General features: G+C 43.5%; 2 protein-coding genes across 3 annotated transcripts; one reads left to right on the top strand and one right to left on the bottom strand.

The window, feature by feature from the left end:
* Nucleotides 1–590: 590 nt before the first annotated feature.
* LOC121328374 (caspase-14-like) lies at nucleotides 591–4,682 on the bottom strand. Of its 2 annotated transcripts, XM_041273005.1 has the most exons (6): nucleotides 4,381–4,682; nucleotides 3,429–3,614; nucleotides 2,237–2,462; nucleotides 1,994–2,116; nucleotides 1,530–1,639; nucleotides 591–887 (listed from the first exon to the last, which is right to left on the bottom strand). In XM_041273005.1, the coding sequence occupies exons 1-6, from the start codon at nucleotides 4,411–4,413 to the stop codon at nucleotides 747–749; spliced, it is 819 nt and encodes a 272-aa protein (XP_041128939.1). In that variant the 5' UTR covers nucleotides 4,414–4,682; the 3' UTR covers nucleotides 591–746. The 2 variants fall into 2 exon arrangements, with proteins under 2 accessions (XP_041128939.1, XP_041128940.1); XM_041273006.1 differs by lacking the exon at nucleotides 1,994–2,116 and having other exon boundaries at nucleotides 593–887.
* A 93-nt stretch (nucleotides 4,683–4,775) lies between these two features.
* On the top strand, nucleotides 4,776–9,565 carry LOC121328250 (caspase-14-like). Its single transcript, XM_041272822.1, has 7 exons — nucleotides 4,776–5,134; nucleotides 5,323–5,419; nucleotides 6,409–6,597; nucleotides 6,745–6,970; nucleotides 7,276–7,389; nucleotides 7,832–7,941; nucleotides 8,488–9,565. Exons 3-7 carry the CDS (start codon nucleotides 6,460–6,462, stop codon nucleotides 8,668–8,670), a joined length of 771 nt encoding a protein of 256 aa, XP_041128756.1. The 5' UTR covers nucleotides 4,776–5,134; nucleotides 5,323–5,419; nucleotides 6,409–6,459; the 3' UTR covers nucleotides 8,671–9,565.
* Nucleotides 9,566–19,998: the final 10,433 nt, after the last annotated feature.

A 19,998-nucleotide genomic window follows, 5' to 3' on the forward strand; every position in this document is an offset into this window, starting at 1 on the left:
TAGTTTGGTTTTATTACAGCTGCACACACACACACAAACACAGAGCCCCACAATCCTGTTCAGTTTGACACTGCGATATAATCCCTTCTTCTTTCTGTCTGTGCTAGTTTACTACATTCTGAAAAGAGTTTAGTTTCATTACAGCTGCACACACACACACACACAGACAGAGCCCCACAATCCTGTTCAGTTTGACACTGCAATATAATCCCTTCTATACCCCAATCCTGTTTATAGGAAACAGAGGCTAGACTGTGAAGCTAATGCTCTTATCCAGGCCCTTCACTAGGTTCAAATCTGGCTATGCCCCCAAAAACAAACCACACCAAATTCAGCACAACATTAACAGTGTAAAACAAAAACACATATAAAATAGACACTTCATTGTTGAAATAGTTTAAAATTAGGGAATACAATTTTGGTTTCTTGCTGTAATTTAAAAGTATAAAAAGGATCTTTCATTTATTAAAAAAAAAAAAGTTTATACTGGATGATGAATACAAAACAACAGCAAAAAACAACACAAGCTTTCAAAATCCAACACTGTAATAATGAACATATTTTTAAATTATTCCTTTGTTTATTATTATTATTATTATTATTATTATTATTATTATTATTATTATCACTGAAAAAATGTCAAAATAAATTTAGTAAAAATAGAGATCTGGAATTATGCTACAATTGCATTCCTTATCATCATTTACCCATGGAGACGGACACCTCATTCAGGTGAGCGCATCCCTTTAAGAATTCAGGTACAGCAGCTTTTTCAGAGTTGACTCTATCAGGAGGGTCTCCTTCGCTGCCTCGTAGTCGTCTTTCTTCTTCGTTTCCGCCCCTTTTTTCAATACTCTGATGTTTAATTGGACAAGCTTCTGGTTTACCTGTGATGTGAAACCAGCCTTTAACCCTGTAATCAAATAAAGTATCCCTCCCCCTCGAAGATGTGCCCCAGTACTATACCAATACATTGAGAACAAGGTGCCTTACAGAGTAGGGTGTGTGAACTATGCATCAGCTGCAGAGTCACTCACAACAGCGTCTCACCCCAAAGACGCAGCACAAGGAGGTTCAGTGACTTGCTCAGGGTCACACACAGCGAGTCAGGGGCTGAGCTGGGATTTGCACCTCCTGGTTACAAGCCTGTTTCTTTAATCGCTGGACCACAGAGCCTCCTACATCAGGATACTAAGTGATAAAGAAAGCCAGCAAAGGGTCTGAAGAATGGGCAGGGTATTGTGGTCCTAATGCCTGTTCAGTATGACTCTAGACACAGATTCTATTGCACGAAGTTACTGTATGTTTCTAAATATGCTACAGTTGTGTTATGCACACTATGTAGACTAGACTTTCCAGCAGGGGGAGTAGCAGCGCGTGTTTACTGACGGTAAGATACCCTCCAGAGACAGGGACGGCTTGACCTAACCCAAATAATTTGATACAGCAGCTGCGAGGATGGGGGAAAAAAACAGGCTTAGGGTTCCCTTCATTATTGCTCAAATCAAGAACCGTTTCCCATGCTGTACCTTTGTAAACAAGTCAAAGAGGTGGCAGGACCCGGCGTATTCTTTAAACACGCCCTCCATCTCCTGGAATAAAAGCGACCCAGCTCTGGTACTCCGGAAGGCAACATAACCTGTACAAATGAAACGGACTGAGTGTTTTTTGTCTTACTTTCATCCCTCAGTACTTGGTCCCTTACCCTTCATCCTCATTACCATCCATCGCCCCTACTTTTTCTCCATCTTCCTTTACATTACAACCAAGCCTTATCAATTTACATTTAAACACAAAACTTTGTTATGTTGAACCAAGACTACAACCATGGGGAGGGGGAGACGTCCCCCTCTGGGTTGGGGGTGGGGGGTGTGGGGTATGCTTCTGAACGACCAGTAACCACAAAATAACAATCAGTTCTGTGGACAGGTAACCCTGCCGTAGCCTCTCCTATTGCATTTGAAATCTGAAATTGAAGGAGTTTACAAGGTACCTGGCTGTTGAGCATACACAGTCAACATATCATGTACTACAACAGGTTTAAATGGACTCAGGGAAGGACCGCGGCTATCATAGCAGGGCGCTGCATTCCTGTTGACTCCCAAATCTCTCTGAGCTAGCATGGGGGGGGGGGGGGGGGGGGGGGAAAAAACGCCAGTGTCAATCATTTTAAACTACACAACTGCACAAGAGCTGCAACAATTGAAAACACTGCAGAATCAGGCAATCAACATACTTCCCCGGCACGCCTGAATTATGAAGACTTTTGGTTTACTTTGAAGTTTGGGGCACTGGTCATTCCTGAAGAGTTTAAATATACTGTTCAGTTCCACTCTCTCGCTGTCGCTCCCATAAATAGCACCCAGATCCCCGTGGCTTGCAGTGATCACGAAGCAGCAGCTGATGTTTTCTTTACTGTTGTTGATTTCATCCCTGAAGTTTTTAACTGTTTTCAGGATCTCCTAAAGCAGAGACAGACAGTCGAAGTACCACATTTAAAAAAAAAATGTTAATGCACATCCAGGTATTTAAAGAATCGCAGGCAAGGTGTGAGGTGCAGCAGGTACAGCGAGCGAAACACAGTCCAACACATTTGTACAAAGATTCAGGCAGGCAGGATTGCCTCAAGCAGAGCTCAAACACATGTGCAAGAACAACTTTCCACACCAGTACATCCACAGGCATTGAGTTGCAAATGGATACTTTGAAAAAAAAAGTATTGGACAAAATTGGACAAAATGTTTCCCACAGCAAAAACCTACTAGTGTATTGAAGCATAAAGCACAGCAAACAAAGCACAGAGAGGTCTGGTAAAGCACAGGGAAGCATTGTAAAGCACAGAGAGGTCTGGTAAAGCATAGGGAAGCATTGTAAAGCACAGAGAGGTCTGGTAAAGCATAGGGAAGCATTGTAAAGCACAGAGAGGTCTGGTAAAGCATAGGGAAGCATTGTAAAGCACAGAGAGGTCTGGTAAAGCATAGGGAAGCATTGTAAAGCACAGAGAGGTCTGGTAAAGCATAGGGAAGCATTGTAAAGCACAGCGAGGTCTGGTAAAGCATAGGGAAGCATTGTAAAGCACAGAGAGGTGTGGTAAACCATAGGGAAGCATTGTAAAGCACAGAGAGGTCTGGTAAAGCACAGGGAGGCATTGTAAAGCACATAGAGCCTGGTAAAGCATATTAAAAGCAGAGTAAACTTTTATAAATGTGGTCAGGCATTCCCAGTAATAATGCTGAAATACACACACACACACACACACACACACACACACACACACACACACATATATATATATATATATATATATATATATATATATATATATATATATATAAATATATATATATATATATTATATATATATATATATATATATAATATATTAAGTATATAGTTTCTACAGAAGATGATCTCAAAGACAGCCTTGCCTCCGCAGTTGGGTCGGATCCCTCTGCGCAGTGGAATTGAAATTTGTTGTTTAGGAACAGTCTTCTCATCATTGCCACGTCCTGCTCTGCTCCTTCTCGGTTCTTTCTGACGCACATCATGAGAGCCTTCCGTTTTCCACCCATATCGTATCTGTCCTCGTCAGGTGAAGCAATGCTCAGCGGGCTCTACAGAAGAAGGATGCTTTTACATAGCGGTGGCCACGCGTCGAAAACTTGCGCGCAAGTCTAAACACTATCAATCTGAAGTGACAGGCATTGTATTGAAGCGTCATAAAGCCTATGTAAACCCATAGCCTAGTTTATATATATATATATATAATATATATATATATATATATATATATATATATATATATAATATATAGAATACAATCAAAATAAGATTAGGAAAGTTTAGCAAATTAACTCTTGAGAGTTTAAAAGCCCTATGCTGAAACAAAATCAATTGGACGGTTGGTTTGATTTGCACAAAAAAAAAACTATTCAAAGATCTTCTTTTCTGAAACCGCAATGTTGATCGGCACCAGAACTGTCACGTTTGCTCATGAGTTAACTTGCTAAAATTTCCACAGGAGCTGCTAGTGAACTTGGCAGAGAAGGGAGAGGCGAATAGAAGGGAAAGAAGGGTAACCCGCTCCGTTAAAACACTACTGTTTGCAATCTGTCGTGCAATGGATTCTGAGATTTTAACGTAATTTAGATGTCATATTCATGGTATTTAATCATAAACTACACACTTTTGCTAAAATAAATTTGGTCCGTTATAACAACAGAAAATATCAGTTTATAGTTTTTTTTTTCACGTAAATAAACATGTCTTCTTGTTTTTAGTATGAAGGTAATTTGCTGTTACATGTAAAGGAAATTGTGTATATTTTTACCGTTGAATTAGCGTACTTTTTTTTTTTTTTAATAATTATTTGTTACTTACAAACTTATCGCTCAGCTCCTCTCGTGAACCCATTCCAAAGGCGATCCAGGAAAAATAAATTTAAAAAAGAAATCAATAAATAAATGAACCTTGTTAGTTATTTCGTGGTAATTAGGCTGCATATTTTTTGTAAATGTTTGTTTCCATGTTTGGCACAATACAATACAGTTCTTCCTGTATGTTGTATATGTCACTGTTCACCTCGCCCCTGCCTCTAATAAACATAGACCTGATTTCTGAGAAGGACTGTGAGGGACTTTCGTTTTTGTTTTTGGTTAGCTCAGATAGTTTTAAACAAAAACAATTAGAGAGAGAGAGAGAGAGAGAGAGAGAGAGAGAGAGAGAGAGAGAGAGAGAGAGAGAGAGAGAGAGAGAGAGAGAGAGAGACTATTATTTTGAGCGAAAGAAAGAAAGAAAGAAAGAAAGAAAGAAAGAAAGAAAGAAAGAAAGAAAGAAAAACATAATTTATCAAACGGAACTCCCCATATCACATTCAGAACGAAAGTTAACTTGCTCTGGAAATCCTCCTGCACGGTTTATGATCTTGTCCGCACTGCGGTATACGTGTGCATGCAGGTCGGGGAGCCAGTGATACTGCGGACCGGTAAACGTTTCCAACAGATCTGAAGAAAGCCTGAACACAGTTATAACAATGCCTGTGAGAGTGGGATTCATAATTGGATTTTGTTTAGTGGTCGCTTGTGTCGCTTTTTCAGTATTGCGTCACCGCCCTTCCTCTATGGGATGTTCCGGGGTAAGTTAAAAAAAAAACAAAGTTTTTGTGGATTTTATGTTCTCTATGGAAAATTCTTGCATTGCAATTTTTAAAAATAAATAATAAATACAATTAAAACATAATAAATGAATAACCCATATATTTGTATTAATAGAATAGCGTTCAGGGATCACGATGTTGTGTAACTTTTGACGGTGTTTCTACAGCACGCCAACACATACCATCGTATTCCTGGCGATGATGTCGAAAAGAAAAAGAAAAAGAAAACCGGCCAGATTAAAAAAATTCTAAAAGAGAGATACGGTAACTATGGTAAACACAGCCCCCCCTCTCAACCCTCCCCCTCTCCCCATCCTCTCCCCACCCCCTCTCCCCTCCCATCCCTCTCTCTCCCCCCCCTCTCACCCTTCCCCCAATCTCACTCTCCTCTGGTAGATCGTTCTAATTCCCCCTGGGGGGGATCCCTCTCTACTCTGGGGGGTGGGGAGTCTCCCATCCACCCCTCCTCACTTCCTTATCACCTCTCCCTCATCCCTCTCCCCTCCTCACTCCCTCATCTTCCCCCCCTCTCCCCATCCCCCCCCACTCCCCATCATCCCTCCCCCCCTCCCCATCCACCCCCTCTCCCCCATCCCTAGGGTCCACCCCCTCCCCTTCTCCCCCAGGTGGGTCCCTCCCTCTCCCCTCCCCCTCCCCCATCCACCCCCTCTGGACCCCTCCCCTTCTCCCCCATCCCACTCCCTCATCCCTCCCCCTCTCCCCAAGGCCCCACTTCTTCTCCCCATTCCAGGGGGATCTTCCCAAGGGGTCCCCCCCTCTCCCCTCAGAAGGGTCTCCCCATCCCACTCCCCCTCATCCCTAAGGGAGTACCTCTTGGGAATGGAACCCCCCATCCCTTTAGGAAAGGAGTAGGGAGAGCCAACCCTCTCCCTCTCCCCATCCCTCTCCCCCATCCCTCTTCCTCTCAACCCATCACTCTTCCTCACCTCCCCATCCATCTCCCCACCCCCTCGCCCTCTCCCTCTCCCTCATCCCTCTTCCTCTCTCCCCATCCCTCTCTCCCCATTCCTCTGCCCCATCCCTCTCAACTCTCCCCCATCCCTCTCCACCTCCCCTCATCCCTCTCACCACCACCCCCCCACCTCTCCCTCTCCTTCTCCTCTCCTCCCTCCACTTTCCTACTCGACCCATCACTCAACACCACCGGCCAAATCACCCTTCGACTATGAAGTCGTGTTTTTGGGCTAACCCCATTTCATATAATTTATTCTGGCATATTTTAATTACCGTAGAAACGTGAGCCAGCAGCCCCGGCATCCACGCAGAATTCAGAAAACTATGACATGAGTGGAAGGCGTGAGGCTTACATTGTGTGCGTCAAAGAGCGGAGACCAGGGGCAGAGGAGGATCTGCAAATCATGAAGAAGCTGCTTCTAGACTATAAGTTTACCTGCCATGAACTCGTGGACCCGAGCGCAAAGGTAAGTCTGTAAAAGAATGGATTATTATCCCCGTGTGCGTGTAAAAAAACACGGCGAGTTTCTTAACCACTGGATCCGCCTCCGTTCCACAATTCCCATCTTCAGCTGGAGACGGTCGTTGTCTCGGTGCTTGTGTCTCCTTGGCAGGGCATCATCGAAGGGTTGCGTGAATTTAGAGACGAACTGAACGGAAAAAAAGAAAACGTGAGCTGCTGTTTTGTCGTTATCATGGCCCACGGGAGGCTTGGACAGATCGTCGGGCGAGACGGAGAGGCGGTGAGTCTGGAGGCTGTGTTTGAGCTCTTCGATAACAAGCAGTGCAGTGCGCTCCGAGAGAAACCCAAAGTGTTCATCGTGCAGGCATGCAGAGGAGGTGCGATATTATTATTATTATTATTATTATTATTATTATTATTATTATTATTACAGCGTAACGTTCACATTGTTAGAGGCGGTGTATTCTCACACGCTTCGAAAACTCCATTGAGCAGACCTGAAAGAGTTAACTTTCGTCTGACACACATGCGCAGTACACTGCCCCTTATTTACCAGGAGTGTATCTTATTTTGGGCTTATCTCGTTTTTGATTCGACTTCATTCCCCCCCCCCCCCCCCCCCCCCATTTTTAATTATTTCTGTATTTATTTTTTAAATGTTGTCTTTTTTTTCTTTTTTAAGAATCAAATTTTCCAGGATTCAATAATGCGGATGCCACCAAACATGGAACCCCAATTTCCGAGGACAGGCTGCCGATAAATTCTGATACCCTGTCTGTATATGCGACGATACCAGGTGATTTGTAACAAGTTTAAGCTGCAGGAGGGTCACTGTGTGTTTCTCTGTAGTTACTGTGTGTTTATCTATGGTTACTGTGTGTTTCTTTGTAGTTACTGTGTGTTTATCTATGGTTACTGTGTGTTTCTCTGTAGTTACTGTGTGTTTCTCTGTAGTTACTGTGTGTTTATCTATGGTTACTGTGTGTTTCTCTGTAGTTACTGTGTGTTTATCTATGGTTACTGTGTGTTTCTCTGTAGTTACTGTGTGTTTCTCTGTAGTTACTGTGTGTTTATCTATGGTTACTGTGTGTTTCTTTGTAGTTACTGTGTGTTTATCTATGGTTACTGTGTGTTTCTCTGTAGTTACTGTGTGTTTATCTATGGCCACTGTGTTTCTCTATGGTCACTTCTGATCAGTGATCATCAGATCATTTCTGAAGTCTCTGTATCGCCTGCAGGTGGCGCAGCTCTCCGAAGCAAAAAACGTGGCTCGCCGATGTTCAACGAGATGGCAAATATCTTTCCCAAGTACGCTGATAAATGCCATATATATGAGCTGTTTACAAAGGTAGGTGTGTTAAACTTCTGAGCTGAACAGGATTCAAGAACAATTTGAAAGGAACTGATGATACTGGTGTTATTAATGATCCCAGCCACCCCCATCCTCATTTAAATAATAATAATAATAATAATAATAATAATAATAATAATAATAATCCCAAACCGCAGGTGTGTTGCGTCACTCACCGACGCGCGTTTGAATGTATTTTTTTTGAAACCCGAGTTCTTAGGAAAGCCGCTGCGTGATCGACCCGTTTGTGATCAGGAGATTAAACAGCTCCTAACAAGTTGCAGATTTAACCGTTAACTTTGAAATCTCAAACTCTTTTTAAGAAGCAAATGATCAGCTTAATTTAAGGATCTGGTCCAGTAACTGAGAGCTCGGTTGGAATAAAAACCAGCCCAGACTGGGAGTCCCCCAGGACCGGGACTGGGAAGCGCTGGTATAGAGGGTGATGATTCATTCGTCATTTTAACAGCAGTTCAGTCTGAACGAGTCGTGTCAACGTTGCACAACCCTGCCACTTACATGATCTTTGTGTTTGCATTGCAGGTGAACAGACGCTTGAATGAAGTCGATTTTAGTGAGTTTTATGAAAAGGACACGGAACGAGTGGCGGTGCGCAGAGAGGCTCTGGCGCTAAGGAACAGGAAGGGACTCGAGAACAGAGACAGCTCTGGGCTCACCTTACACATCTGTTCAAATCTGGTCAAACGTGTGTACCTTGCTCCGTAGCCTGTTTCAGAGCTCTGTTTGAAATGTCCGCTCTAGTGCTCTGGTGATAGTGTCAGGATTTTTGCCCACATGGTCAAACCGGCAACACAGCGATACCGATCTGCGATGTGTGGCACGGAGCAGAAAAGCTCTTCTTGTTGTCTGTGCGGGTTTAGTTTTTTCTAAATCTCTTCCCACATTGATTTTTAGAGGGCAGATTCCCCCCCCCCCCCCCCCCCCCAGAGCACTAGAGCAGGCATTTAGACAAGATCTTTGAAACAGATTTTGTTAGCTGTGTAAAAAGCTCTCAGGAGGCTAACGATGCTATTTACTCTGCAATACAAAAGTAATTCTGTGAGAAAGCTGACCTTTCTTTAATTGTGACGCATTTTGATTCATTTTTTCATAGCATTACTTGTTTTGTTGTTTTCAAACTAAAGTTCACTTCCCTTCGCGGGCTCCGACTCTTAAGAAAACATTTAAAAGCTACCCTTAAAACACACTTGTTTCCCTTGGCTTTTGGTAATGAACATTTCATTGTATTTTTTTTTTTTTTAGGGTTACTTAGAATTGATGCTTCACCTGCATGTGTACATTATTACAGCTATTGTGTCCAAAAACGGCATTTTTTTTTAAAAGATGCTGTTTTTATCGTATCTTTTTAATGCAATGCTTATGGGTTTTTTTTTAAATGTGTCTTTTAATCTAATGTAATGTTTTACATATAGAAATTGAATTGGTTGACTGTGCCAGCTTCTGAAAAGCTGGATATGTAAAAAGCCAGAAGGAAATCCGACTGGTTTAAATGACCAGGCTGGTCAGGGGTTTGTCTGTTGGGAAAGATAACAAGCCTGGTAAATAATGCAGATTTATGATACAATAATGTACCCGATGTATTAAAACAATTGCAAATACATGTACTGTACTGAGTTTGTATGTTATTGCGTGCTGTGTTAAACAGGAGCATGGTTGTGTGTTTTTGAATGAGCCCTGAATTTACAAATACACTTCAATTTTTACTGTTTCTATTAAAAAGTTTGAAATAGATCGGGGAAGTATAATTCAAATATAGTTTTAGCGTTTATGTTAAGAACTTTAAAAAAAATAAATAGCTAATGATATTAATTTAAAAGAAATATGAAATAATAAATACCAATAGAATTATTGCCACAATCAACACGATACTGATTTCAGAAACAGTATATAACCACTAATACAAATATATATATATGAGTCACGCTTTTTTGTAAAAATGTATATTTTCCTTTGAATACCAAGCTTAAAATATATCAAGGAATTTTTTTTTTTTTTTTTTTTTTTTTGTCATGTAGAAAGTTATGTTTTCTCCATTGCCAAATATGCACATTAAAAACAAGTTTCCATTTTTCAAAATGACCAGTGTAGTCGAGTTATTTTTTCGTACATGTTAAAACGTGGTACGCAGCACTCTGCATTAGCGCTCGCACACGCCTCAAATACGTTTTCAATAATAGACGGGTTTTTTTTTTATTTATTTTTTGCGCATTGCAATAGATCGCAGCTCAGAGGTGAAGTCCCATTCATTTCTGGCGGTGCAGAAGTCATTGTAGTACTACTGAATGGCCGTCAGAGGGAGACAGACGCGTGTCTGTTGGCTTTAGTTTGTTGTAATACTGCTGAATGGCCGTCAGAGGGAGACAGAGACGCGTGTCTGTTGGCTGTGGTTCGTTGTAGTACTTACCGAATGGCTGGCAGAGGGAGACAGAGACGCGTGTCTGTTGGCTTTAGTTTGTTGTAATACTACTGAATGGCCGACAGAGGGAGACAGAGACGCGTGTCTGTTGGCTTTAGTTTGTTGTAATACTACTGAATGGCCGACAGAGGGAGACAGAGACGCGTGTCTGTTGGCTTTAGTTTGTTGTAATACTACCGAATGGCCGACAGAGGGAGACAGAGACGCGTGTCTGTTGGCTTTAGTTTGTTGTAATACTACTGAATGGCCGTCAGAGGGAGACAGAGACGCGTGTCTGTTGGCTTTAGTTTGTTGTAATACTACTGAATGGCCGTCAGAGGGAGACAGAGACGCGTGTCTGTTGGCTTTAGTTTGTTGTAATACTACTGAACGGCCGTCAGAGGGAGACAGAGACGCGTGTCTGTTGGCTTTAGTTTGTTGTAATACTACTGAACGGCCGACAGAGGGAGACAGAGACGCGTGTCTGTTGGCTTTAGTTTGTTGTAATACTACTGAACGGCCGACAGAGGGAGACAGAGACGCGTGTCTGTTGGCTTTAGTTTGTTGTAATACTACTGAACGGCCGTCAGAGGGAGACAGAGACGCGTGTCTGTTGGCTTTAGTTTGTTGTAATACTACTGAATGGCCGACAGAGGGAGACAGAGACGCGTGTCTGTTGGCTTTAGTTTGTTGTAATACTACTGAATGGCCGTCAGAGGGAGACAGAGACGCGTGTCTGTTGGCTTTAGTTTGTTGTAATACTACTGAATGGCCGACAGAGGGAGACAGAGACACGTGTCTGTTGGCTTTAGTTTGTTGTAATACTACTGAATGGCCGACAGAGGGAGACAGAGACACGTGTCTGTTGGCTTTAGTTTGTTGTAATACTACTGAACGGCCGTCAGAGGGAGACAGAGACGCGTGTCTGTTGGCTTTAGTTTGTTGTAATACTACTGAATGGCCGACAGAGGGAGACAGAGACGCGTGTCTGTTGGCTTTAGTTTGTTGTAATACTACTGAATGGCCGACAGAGGGAGACAGAGACGCGTGTCTGTTGGCTTTAGTTTGTTGTAATACTACTGAATGGCCGACAGAGGGAGACAGAGACGCGTGTCTGTTGGCTTTAGTTTGTTGTAATACTACTGAATGGCCGACAGAGGGAGACAGAGACGCGTGTCTGTTGGCTTTAGTTTGTTGTAATACTACTGAATGGCCGTCAGAGGGAGACAGAGACGCGTGTCTGTTGGCTTTAGTTTGTTGTAATACTACTGAATGGCCGACAGAGGGAGACAGAGACGCGTGTCTGTTGGCTTTAGTTTGTTGTAATACTACTGAATGGCCGTCAGAGGGAGACAGAGACGCGTGTCTGTTGGCTTTAGTTTGTTGTAATACTACTGAATGGCCGACAGAGGGAGACAGAGACGCGTGTCTGTTGGCTTTAGTTTGTTGTAATACTACTGAATGGCCGACAGAGGGAGACAGAGACGCGTGTCTGTTGGCTGATGATAACAAAGGTTCTTCAGCCCGAAACGTCCTGGAATAAATTATTTTTGGAACCACTTAAAACCTGGATCTGAAATCCTGCTCCTGGATCTCCAATCTAGGTCCTGGAGGGCCGATGTGTCCCTCCTGGTTTTTGTTCCAACTGTACCCTAAATTAACGAATTGGACCAATTAAGCTTTTAATAATCAATTTTTGTCACTACAACTCTACCTTCTTTCACACACACACATACATATATAGAGAGAGACAGAGAGATGGGGGTTCCCAGCTCTGGTCCTGGGGACCCCCTGTGTCTCTTTGTTTTCATTCCAACCGAGCTCTAAATTACTGAACTGCAACCCTGAATCGGACTGACCATTTGCTTAATTAGATCCTTTTTTAAAAAAAAAATGTTCTCAGCTCCTACAAAGTTGCCGATTTGAAACTATCTATAAAATCGTATCGTTAAATTGAAATCTGCACCTGTTTAAAAACTGAAAACAATTATTTTTTTTAAATGACTACTTCAAGTAATGATCGGTTTAATTAAAGGGTTTGGTTCAGTAACTGAAAGCTCAGTTGGAATAAAAACCAGCCGACACTGGGAGTCCCTCCGGGACCGGGACCGGGAAGCGCCGGGACACAGTGACGGTTTAGCAGGGAACCCAGCGAGACTCCACTGGACTTCGTGCAACTGAATGAATGCAGAGTAAAATAAACGAAGAAACGCAATCCAAGACGTGCGCGGAGGCTTCCGGCAAAATGCGTTTAATCTCCTGATCACAAACGGGTCGATCACGCAGCGGCTTTCTTTTCTTTTTCTTTGTCGCAACACACCTGCAAAGCCCGGGTGTTACCTGGCCTGGTTTATATGCAGCGTCACTAATCGTTTCATTTCATGATTGCTTGCTGATTTAAACTAGCGAGTTGTTTATTTGTTTGTAGATTTTGTTCTTTTATTAAACATGATTCTCTTGTAAGCCGACGCTTGTCTAGTGTTTATTTTTTATTATTATTTTAAGGCAATTCCCCGCGAAACACGAACTCAACCGCATTTTAGTCGATGGTTTTGTGTTTTTATCGCTGAAACTTTTCAAGTGCCTTCCGTTGAAACGGCTGTTATGTTTTGTGCTGTGTTTTGGCAGCTGTAATTGTTGTCAGTGTACGTCTTTTCAGTGTGCAATTCCTTTCTGTTTGTAATTACATTTTATGAAATTAATGTTTATATATATATATATATATATATATATATATATATATATATATATATATATATATATATATATACACACACACACACACACACACACACACTCACTACCCATCAAAAGTTTGAGAACACCCCCATTTTTCCAGTTTTTATTGAAATGTAAGCAGTTCAAGTCCAGTGGATAACCTGAAATGGCACAAAGGTAAATGGTAAACTGCCAGAGGTTAAAAAAAAAAAGTTTAGGTTACCAAAAACTGAAAAATAATGTACATTTCAGAGTTATACAAAAAGGCCTTTTTCAGGGAACAAGTAATGGGTTAACAACTTATAGCTGTTCTGCAGCAATGGAAGTAAATTAAGCCTTGAAAGTTGATGCTAACAATTCCTACAGGTGTCCCAACTTTTGTTGATTACTTACAAACCCTCTGACTGTATAAAATCAGTGTTGGAACAGACTGTGTTACTACACCCTCTTAAGCATTATTTGGACAGTATTGTACTGCAGGAAGTAGTATATTGCTATCATAATGGCAAGAAAAAGGTAATTAACAAAAGGAAGACAGACAGACCATTATAACCCTTAAAAGTGTAGGTCTTTCCTTTAGAGAAATTGTAAAGAAAGCCAAGGTGTCAGTGAGTACAGTTTCCTACACCATTAAAAGGCTCTTGGAAACTGGAGGAAACTCTGACAGGAAGAGGTCTGGCAGACCCAAAGCCACAACAGAATCAGAAGACAAGTTTCTTAGAGGTAACAGCTTACATGATAGGCGGCTCACAGGACAACAGCTTCAAGCACAGCTTAACACTGGTCGAAGTAAGCAAGTCTCAGTTTCAACTGTGAAGAGAAGACTTCGAGCTGCAGGTTTGACAGGTCAAGTGGCAGTAGGAAAGCCATTGCTAAGATGGCAAAATAAGAAAAAGAGGCTTGCCTAGGCCATGAAGCACCGCCAGTGGACTACTGAAGACTGGAAGAAGGTCTTAAGGACCGATGAATCAAAATTTGAAATCTTAGGTTCATCACGCAGGGTTTTTGTACGCTGTCGAGTAGGCGAAAGGATGGTTCCTCGGTGTGTGACACCAACTGTCAAACATGGAGGAGGAAGCGTGATGGTCTGGGGCTCTTTTGCTGGATCCAGAGTCGGCGACTTGCACAGAGTGAGTGGCACCCTGAACCAAAACGGCTACCACAGCATTTTGCAGCACCATGCAATACCCTCTGGTATACGCCTAGTCGGTCAGGGGTTCATCCTACAGCAAGATAATAACCCAAAACATACCTCCAGGCTATGTCAGAACTACCTTAGAAGAAAAGAACAAGGCGGTAGGCTTCAAATCATGGAATGGCCAGCAGATTCTCCAGACTTAAACCCCATCGATCTGGTTTGGGATGAACTAGACAGAAGGGTGAAAGCAAAGCAACCTACAAGTGCAACACTGTGATGAGTCAAAGGGGTTTCGGTCTGCAATTCAGCCTCCCAACAGTAGAAGGCATCAAACCAACTCGGGACTTCCCTTACCAAGGTCTTGTGACCATGACAAAAGTCATCTTTTTGAGGGGCGGCACCTTGGTGAGGGGCGGAAGTACGAGTATGTAAATTCCAGCCACTGGAGTCAAGTGAAATTAAGGATACCTGTCAGTTTGGGATTGGTGATCCACTGACTACCGGGACGGGGTTTGCATACTAAAGGGAACGTGCTACTGTGTTCGGGGTTGGTCCTAAGGAATAGAGGCGGGGGAAAAAAGGCTGGAGGGAAGTACGTGGGAGTTTGGACTGTGTCACGAATGGAGGCCTTACTAACTTGGCTCTTTTCTGTTTTTATTCCTTTTTGTTTTATTTTTGGATTTAAGCAGAGCGCGAAGAGGACTAAGAGGCTTCCGTTCCTTTATTTTTGATTACTCCAGCACTCCCTCCCTCACATCCTTCTTTATTATTTTTCTTTTTTTTCCCTGTGTAAAATTAAATAAAAATTTTAATTTTTACACGTACATCACTGTCTGGAAAATCCATTTTTACTCACACGCCTCACACGTGGTGTCATTGTGGGAGATGGATCCAGCTGCAGTCTTGGCGATGTTTAGGGAGCAGGAGGAGAAGCGAGAGGAGAGGGAAGCACGGCGCCAGGAACAGCCCGCCCAGTTCTTTGGTCAGCTGGTAGAGAAAATCTCGACTCCAGCGGCGGAAACAGCGGTTGCCCGGATGTTTTCTTCACAACCAAAGCTACAGAAGATGACTCCGGAAGATGATCCTGAGGCGTTCTTGGTCACCTCTGAGAGAGTGGCAGAAGCAGCAGGGTGGCCCAAGGAACACTGGGCCATGAAATTGGCATCCTGTTTGACAAGAGAAGCGCAAGCAGCGTATAGAGCCTTGATGGCCTCGGAGGCCACGGATTATATAAAAGTAAAAGAAGCCATTCTCTCACGCCTCGGGATCACAGAAGAAACATACCGGCGCCGTTTCCGGGAATACCAGCTGTCCAAGGGGGTACGGCCCCGGGTTGTGGGACAGTATCTCCTAGATCAGTGCACCCGGTGGCTGCAACCAGAAGAACACACACCCCAAGAACTGGTGCAGAAGATCGCTATAGAGCAGTTCACCTCCATACTACCGCCAGGAAATCGGGAGTGGGTTAAAAGGAATCAACCTACCACTCTCGAGAAGGCCATCATCCTGGCGGAGGCTTATGAGGATGCAAATGAAGGCGCCGCCTCTGACCCCACTCCTGCGCCTAAACTAACCAGGACCAACCCATCAGTGAAGCCCAGAGGAGGTAACCAGACCTTCAGACCATGGAGGTCGAGGTTAGCCCCATCTTGGGCGAGAGAAAACCCCCCTAACCTGTCAGTCACCGACTCACAGGACAAGCAAACCCCGTTGGTGCCTTCTACCCCAGTTTGTTACCGATGCAATGAGCCCGGACATATAGCCAGGGATTGTCCGATGATGGAGGTAGACCTGGCAAGAAGATCCTGGTCGGCAGTAACAGGTAAGAACACTGGGGAATGTTGGGAGGGCCTTATCAATTAAGAGTACAGGTCGGGGATAAGAGTACTAATGCATTTGCGGACTCTGGGTGTGCACAAACATTGATTCGACAAGCTCTTTTGGAGGGGGTAACCTGGGAGCCACAGGGTAAAGTGGCTATCTCATGTATCCACGGAGAAACTCGGGTTTATCCCACCACTAAAGTTAGACTTACTGTTGATGGTTACTCAGCTTACGTTAAAGTGGCTGTAGCGCAATGTTTACCATACCCTGTTCTCCTGGGAAGAGACTGGCCGTTTTTTGATCGTATTTTAGGTCGGGAAATGGTCTTAGTTTCTACCAGGGGACAATCTAAGCAACGGGAGAAAACAATTGGCGAGATTTTCCCGTTACAATCCGACCTGTTTAACCCTAAAATCCGCCCGAGAAAAACAAAGAGAGAGCGCAGGGTGGAAAAATATGAGGGAACTCTGAGACGACAAGGGGAGGGGTCTGACTCAAAGGTAAACCAATCTTGTAAATGGCAGGGTAAAGGAGTAGGTGTTCAGTGTGACCGGGGCTGCGAGGTTACTGATGTGGAAGGTCACATAATAAAAGACACTCCTCTCAGCGTACCTAATCATTGGGACCGAGATATTGACCTGGGCTATGAACAACAAAATGATCCCACGTTACAGTATGCTTGGAAACAGGTTAGATATGTTGAGGGGAAGGATATGCAGGAAGGACAACCAGTGGTATTTCCGCATTTTTCTGTATCTGGGCACTTATTATATAGAATAACCCGGGCTCCCGGGACGGGACAGCTCGTAAAACAGTTATTGGTTCCTAGGCCTTTTCAGTCAGAAGTCATGAGATTGGCGCATGACATTCCATTTTCAGGTCATTTGGGAACTGAAAAGACTCAGGAACGAATTCTGGCCCGGTTTTTTTGGCCAGGGGTTTATGGTCTTGTGCGGAAGTATGTATCTGAGTGTCCGGAATGTCAATTAGCTGCCCCTAAGTTAGTTCGCCCCGCACCTCTGGTCTCACTGCCAATTATTGGAGTACCGTTTGAAAGGATTGGTGTAGATTTAGTAGGCCCTCTGGAGGGAGCAGAGTCAGGATATCGGTATATTTTAGTAGTAGTGGACTACGCAACGAGATATCCAGAAGCTGTTCCCTTACGCTCTATGAGTGCAGAAGTAGTAGCAAATGAATTGGTTAAAATATTTTCTAGGGTGGGAATCCCGAAAGAAATTCTCACTGATCAGGGCACTAATTTTATGTCTGGCTGTATTCAGCAACTATATAAATTATTGAAAATCCGTTCAATTAGAACCTCAGTTTTTCATCCTCAAACGGATGGGCTTGTTGAACGATTTAATCAGACTTTAAAAAGTATGTTGCGCCGCTTTGTAGATCAAGAAAAACGTAATTGGGCTAAACTGCTTCCCTACTTGCTCTTTGCAGTTCGTGAGGTACCACAATCCTCAACGGGGTTTTCCTCGTTTGAGCTCTTGTACGGTCGGCAGCCGCGGGGTATCTTGGATCTCATAAGAGAAGGCTGGGAAGAACAGTCAAAAGACTCTAAAAATATAGTGAAATATGTATTACAGCTACGCGATCGCTTAGAATTAGTCGGTCGATTGGCACATGACAATCTCAAAGTGGCACAGCAGAAGCAGCAGCAAAGCTACAATAAAAATGCAAGAATTAGGAACTTTCGACCTGGAGACAAAGTGTTGTTGTTGCTTCCCTCATCAGAATCTAAGTTGTTTGCTAAATGGCAGGGTCCCTTTGAGGTCATTCGAGCAATTGGAAAAGTTAATTATGAGATCCGACAGCCTGGGCGTCGGAAGGAAAATCAAATTTATCATGTTAATCTCCTCAAACCGTGGAAAGAACGGGAGGTCCATTTTATATCTCCCGAACAGGAGGGAGAGGACTATGGACCCTCAATTGAGCCAGTATCAGCAGCTGGGGTTCCGATGGGGGAACAATTAACTCCTGATCAACGCAAAGAGGTAAGCAATTTAATCAAAATGTTTGGTGATGTGTTTTCTAACGTGCCCGGAAGAACGCATTTGATTGAACATGCTATTATCACTCCGCCAGGTCTGAGAGTTAGACAGAGACCGTATCGCATTCCAGAAAGTCGGAGAGATTCTGTCCGGAGGGAGGTGGAGTGTATGTTGAAACTTGGGATAATTGAACCTTCCCGAAGTGAGTGGTGTAGCCCAATTGTACCAATAGACAAACCAGATGGGTCACTACGGTTATGTATAGACTTTAGGAGGGTGAATGCTATCTCTAAGTTTGATGCATATCCCATGCCTCGGGTAGATGAACTCTTAGACAGGCTGGGGCGAGCTCGGTTTATTTCAACTTTGGATCTGACGAAAGGATACTGGCAAATTCCATTAGCAAAAGCCTCTCGTGAGAAAACGGCATTCTCAACCCCAGATGGTCTTTTTCAATTTTGTACTATGCCGTTCGGACTTCATGGAGCTCCCGCAACTTTCCAGAGACTGATGGACAGGGTATTACAACCTCATCGAGAGTATGCAGCTGCATATATCGATGATGTAGTCATATACAGTTCTTCCTGGAAAGAACATTTGAGTAGATTAAAAGCCGTCCTACAGTCTCTGAGGAGGGCGGGGCTCACAGCGAACATGGCAAAGTGCGCTATTGGAAAAGAAGAAACTAAATATTTAGGTTTCATAATGGGTAAGGGTAGAGTGAAACCGTTGGTTTCAAAAGTCCAGGCTTTGTTGGATTCACCGGTACCTACCACGAAAACCCAGGTGAGATCACTGTTAGGGTTGGCTGGTTATTACCGCCGCTTTATTCCACACTTTTCCACTATAGCCGCCCCTCTCACTGATCTCACTAAAAAGAACGCTCCAAATAAAATTAAGTGGAGTGCAGAGTGTCAGACAGCCTTTGAATCTATTAAAACTAATTTGAGTCAGGCCCCAGCATTAGTAAGCCCGGATTTCAGCCGAGAGTTCATCCTTCAGACCGATGCATCGCAGACTGGTCTGGGGGCGGTTCTGTCCCAGGAAAAAAATGGTATAGAACACCCGATATTATATATTAGTCAGAAGTTACTGCCGAGAGAACAAAGGTACTCTGTGGTAGAGAAAGAATGCCTGGCAGTAAAATGGGCGGTGGAGTCCTTAAAATACTATCTTCTGGGACGACCCTTTGTACTCATCACAGATCACGCCCCTTTAAAGTGGTTAGACACAATGAAGGATTCAAACGCTAGGATTACGCGGTGGTACCTGGCGCTCCAACCCTTCGCCTTTCAAATAAGGCATCGTGCAGGTAAGTTACATCAAAACGCTGATTTTTTTTCCCGGGAGGGAGGGGAAAAGGAGGGGTTAGAGGTTTCCGAGTGTTCCTTCGGCTCCACTCTGAGGGGTGGGATATGTGATGAGTCAAAGGGGTTTCGGTCTGCAATTCAGCCTCCCAACAGTAGAAGGCATCAAACCAACTCGGGACTTCCCTTACCAAGGTCTTGTGACCATGACAAAAGTCATCTTTTTGAGGGGCGGCACCTTGGTGAGGGGCGGAAGTACGAGTATGTAAATTCCAGCCACTGGAGTCAAGTGAAATTAAGGATACCTGTCAGTTTGGGATTGGTGATCCACTGACTACCGGGACGGGGTTTGCATACTAAAGGGAACGTGCTACGGTGTTCGGGATTGGTCCTGAGGAATAGAGGCGGGGGAAAAAAGGCTGGAGGGAAGTACGTGGGAGTTTAGACTGTGTCACGAACGGAGGCCTTACTAACTTGGCTCTTTTCTGTTTTTATTCCTTTTTGTTTTATTTTTGGATTTAAGCAGAGCGCGAAGAGGACTAAGAGGCTTCCGTTCCTTTATTTTTGATTACTCCAGCACTCCCTCCCTCACATCCTTCTTTATTATTTTTCTTTTTTTTCCCTGTGTAAAATTAAATAAAAATTTTAATT

This window comes from Polyodon spathula, chromosome 16 (assembly GCF_017654505.1).
Source record: "Polyodon spathula isolate WHYD16114869_AA chromosome 16, ASM1765450v1, whole genome shotgun sequence".
NCBI lineage: Eukaryota > Metazoa > Chordata > Actinopteri > Acipenseriformes > Polyodontidae > Polyodon > Polyodon spathula.

Bases quoted from the DNA above. Each gene is read 5' to 3' on its own strand.
- LOC121328374 (XM_041273005.1), bottom strand. From the start codon at position 4,413: ATGGGTTCACGAGAGGAGCTGAGCGATAAGTTT. The intron at 2,463-3,428 runs GCAAGGCTGTCT...TCTCTGCTTTAG, and splicing joins GATCCGACCCAACTGCGGAG to GAGATCCTGAAAACAGTTAA. The intron at 1,640-1,993 runs GTACCTTGTAAA...TCATTTGTACAG, and splicing joins TGTGTATGCTCAACAGCCAG to GTTATGTTGCCTTCCGGAGT.
- LOC121328250 (XM_041272822.1), top strand. From the start codon at position 6,460: ATGAGTGGAAGGCGTGAGGCTTACATTGTGTGCGTCAAAGAGCGGAGA. The intron at 6,971-7,275 runs GTGCGATATTAT...TTCTTTTTTAAG, and splicing joins CGTGCAGGCATGCAGAGGAG to AATCAAATTTTCCAGGATTC. The intron at 7,942-8,487 runs GTAGGTGTGTTA...TTTGCATTGCAG, and splicing joins TATATGAGCTGTTTACAAAG to GTGAACAGACGCTTGAATGA.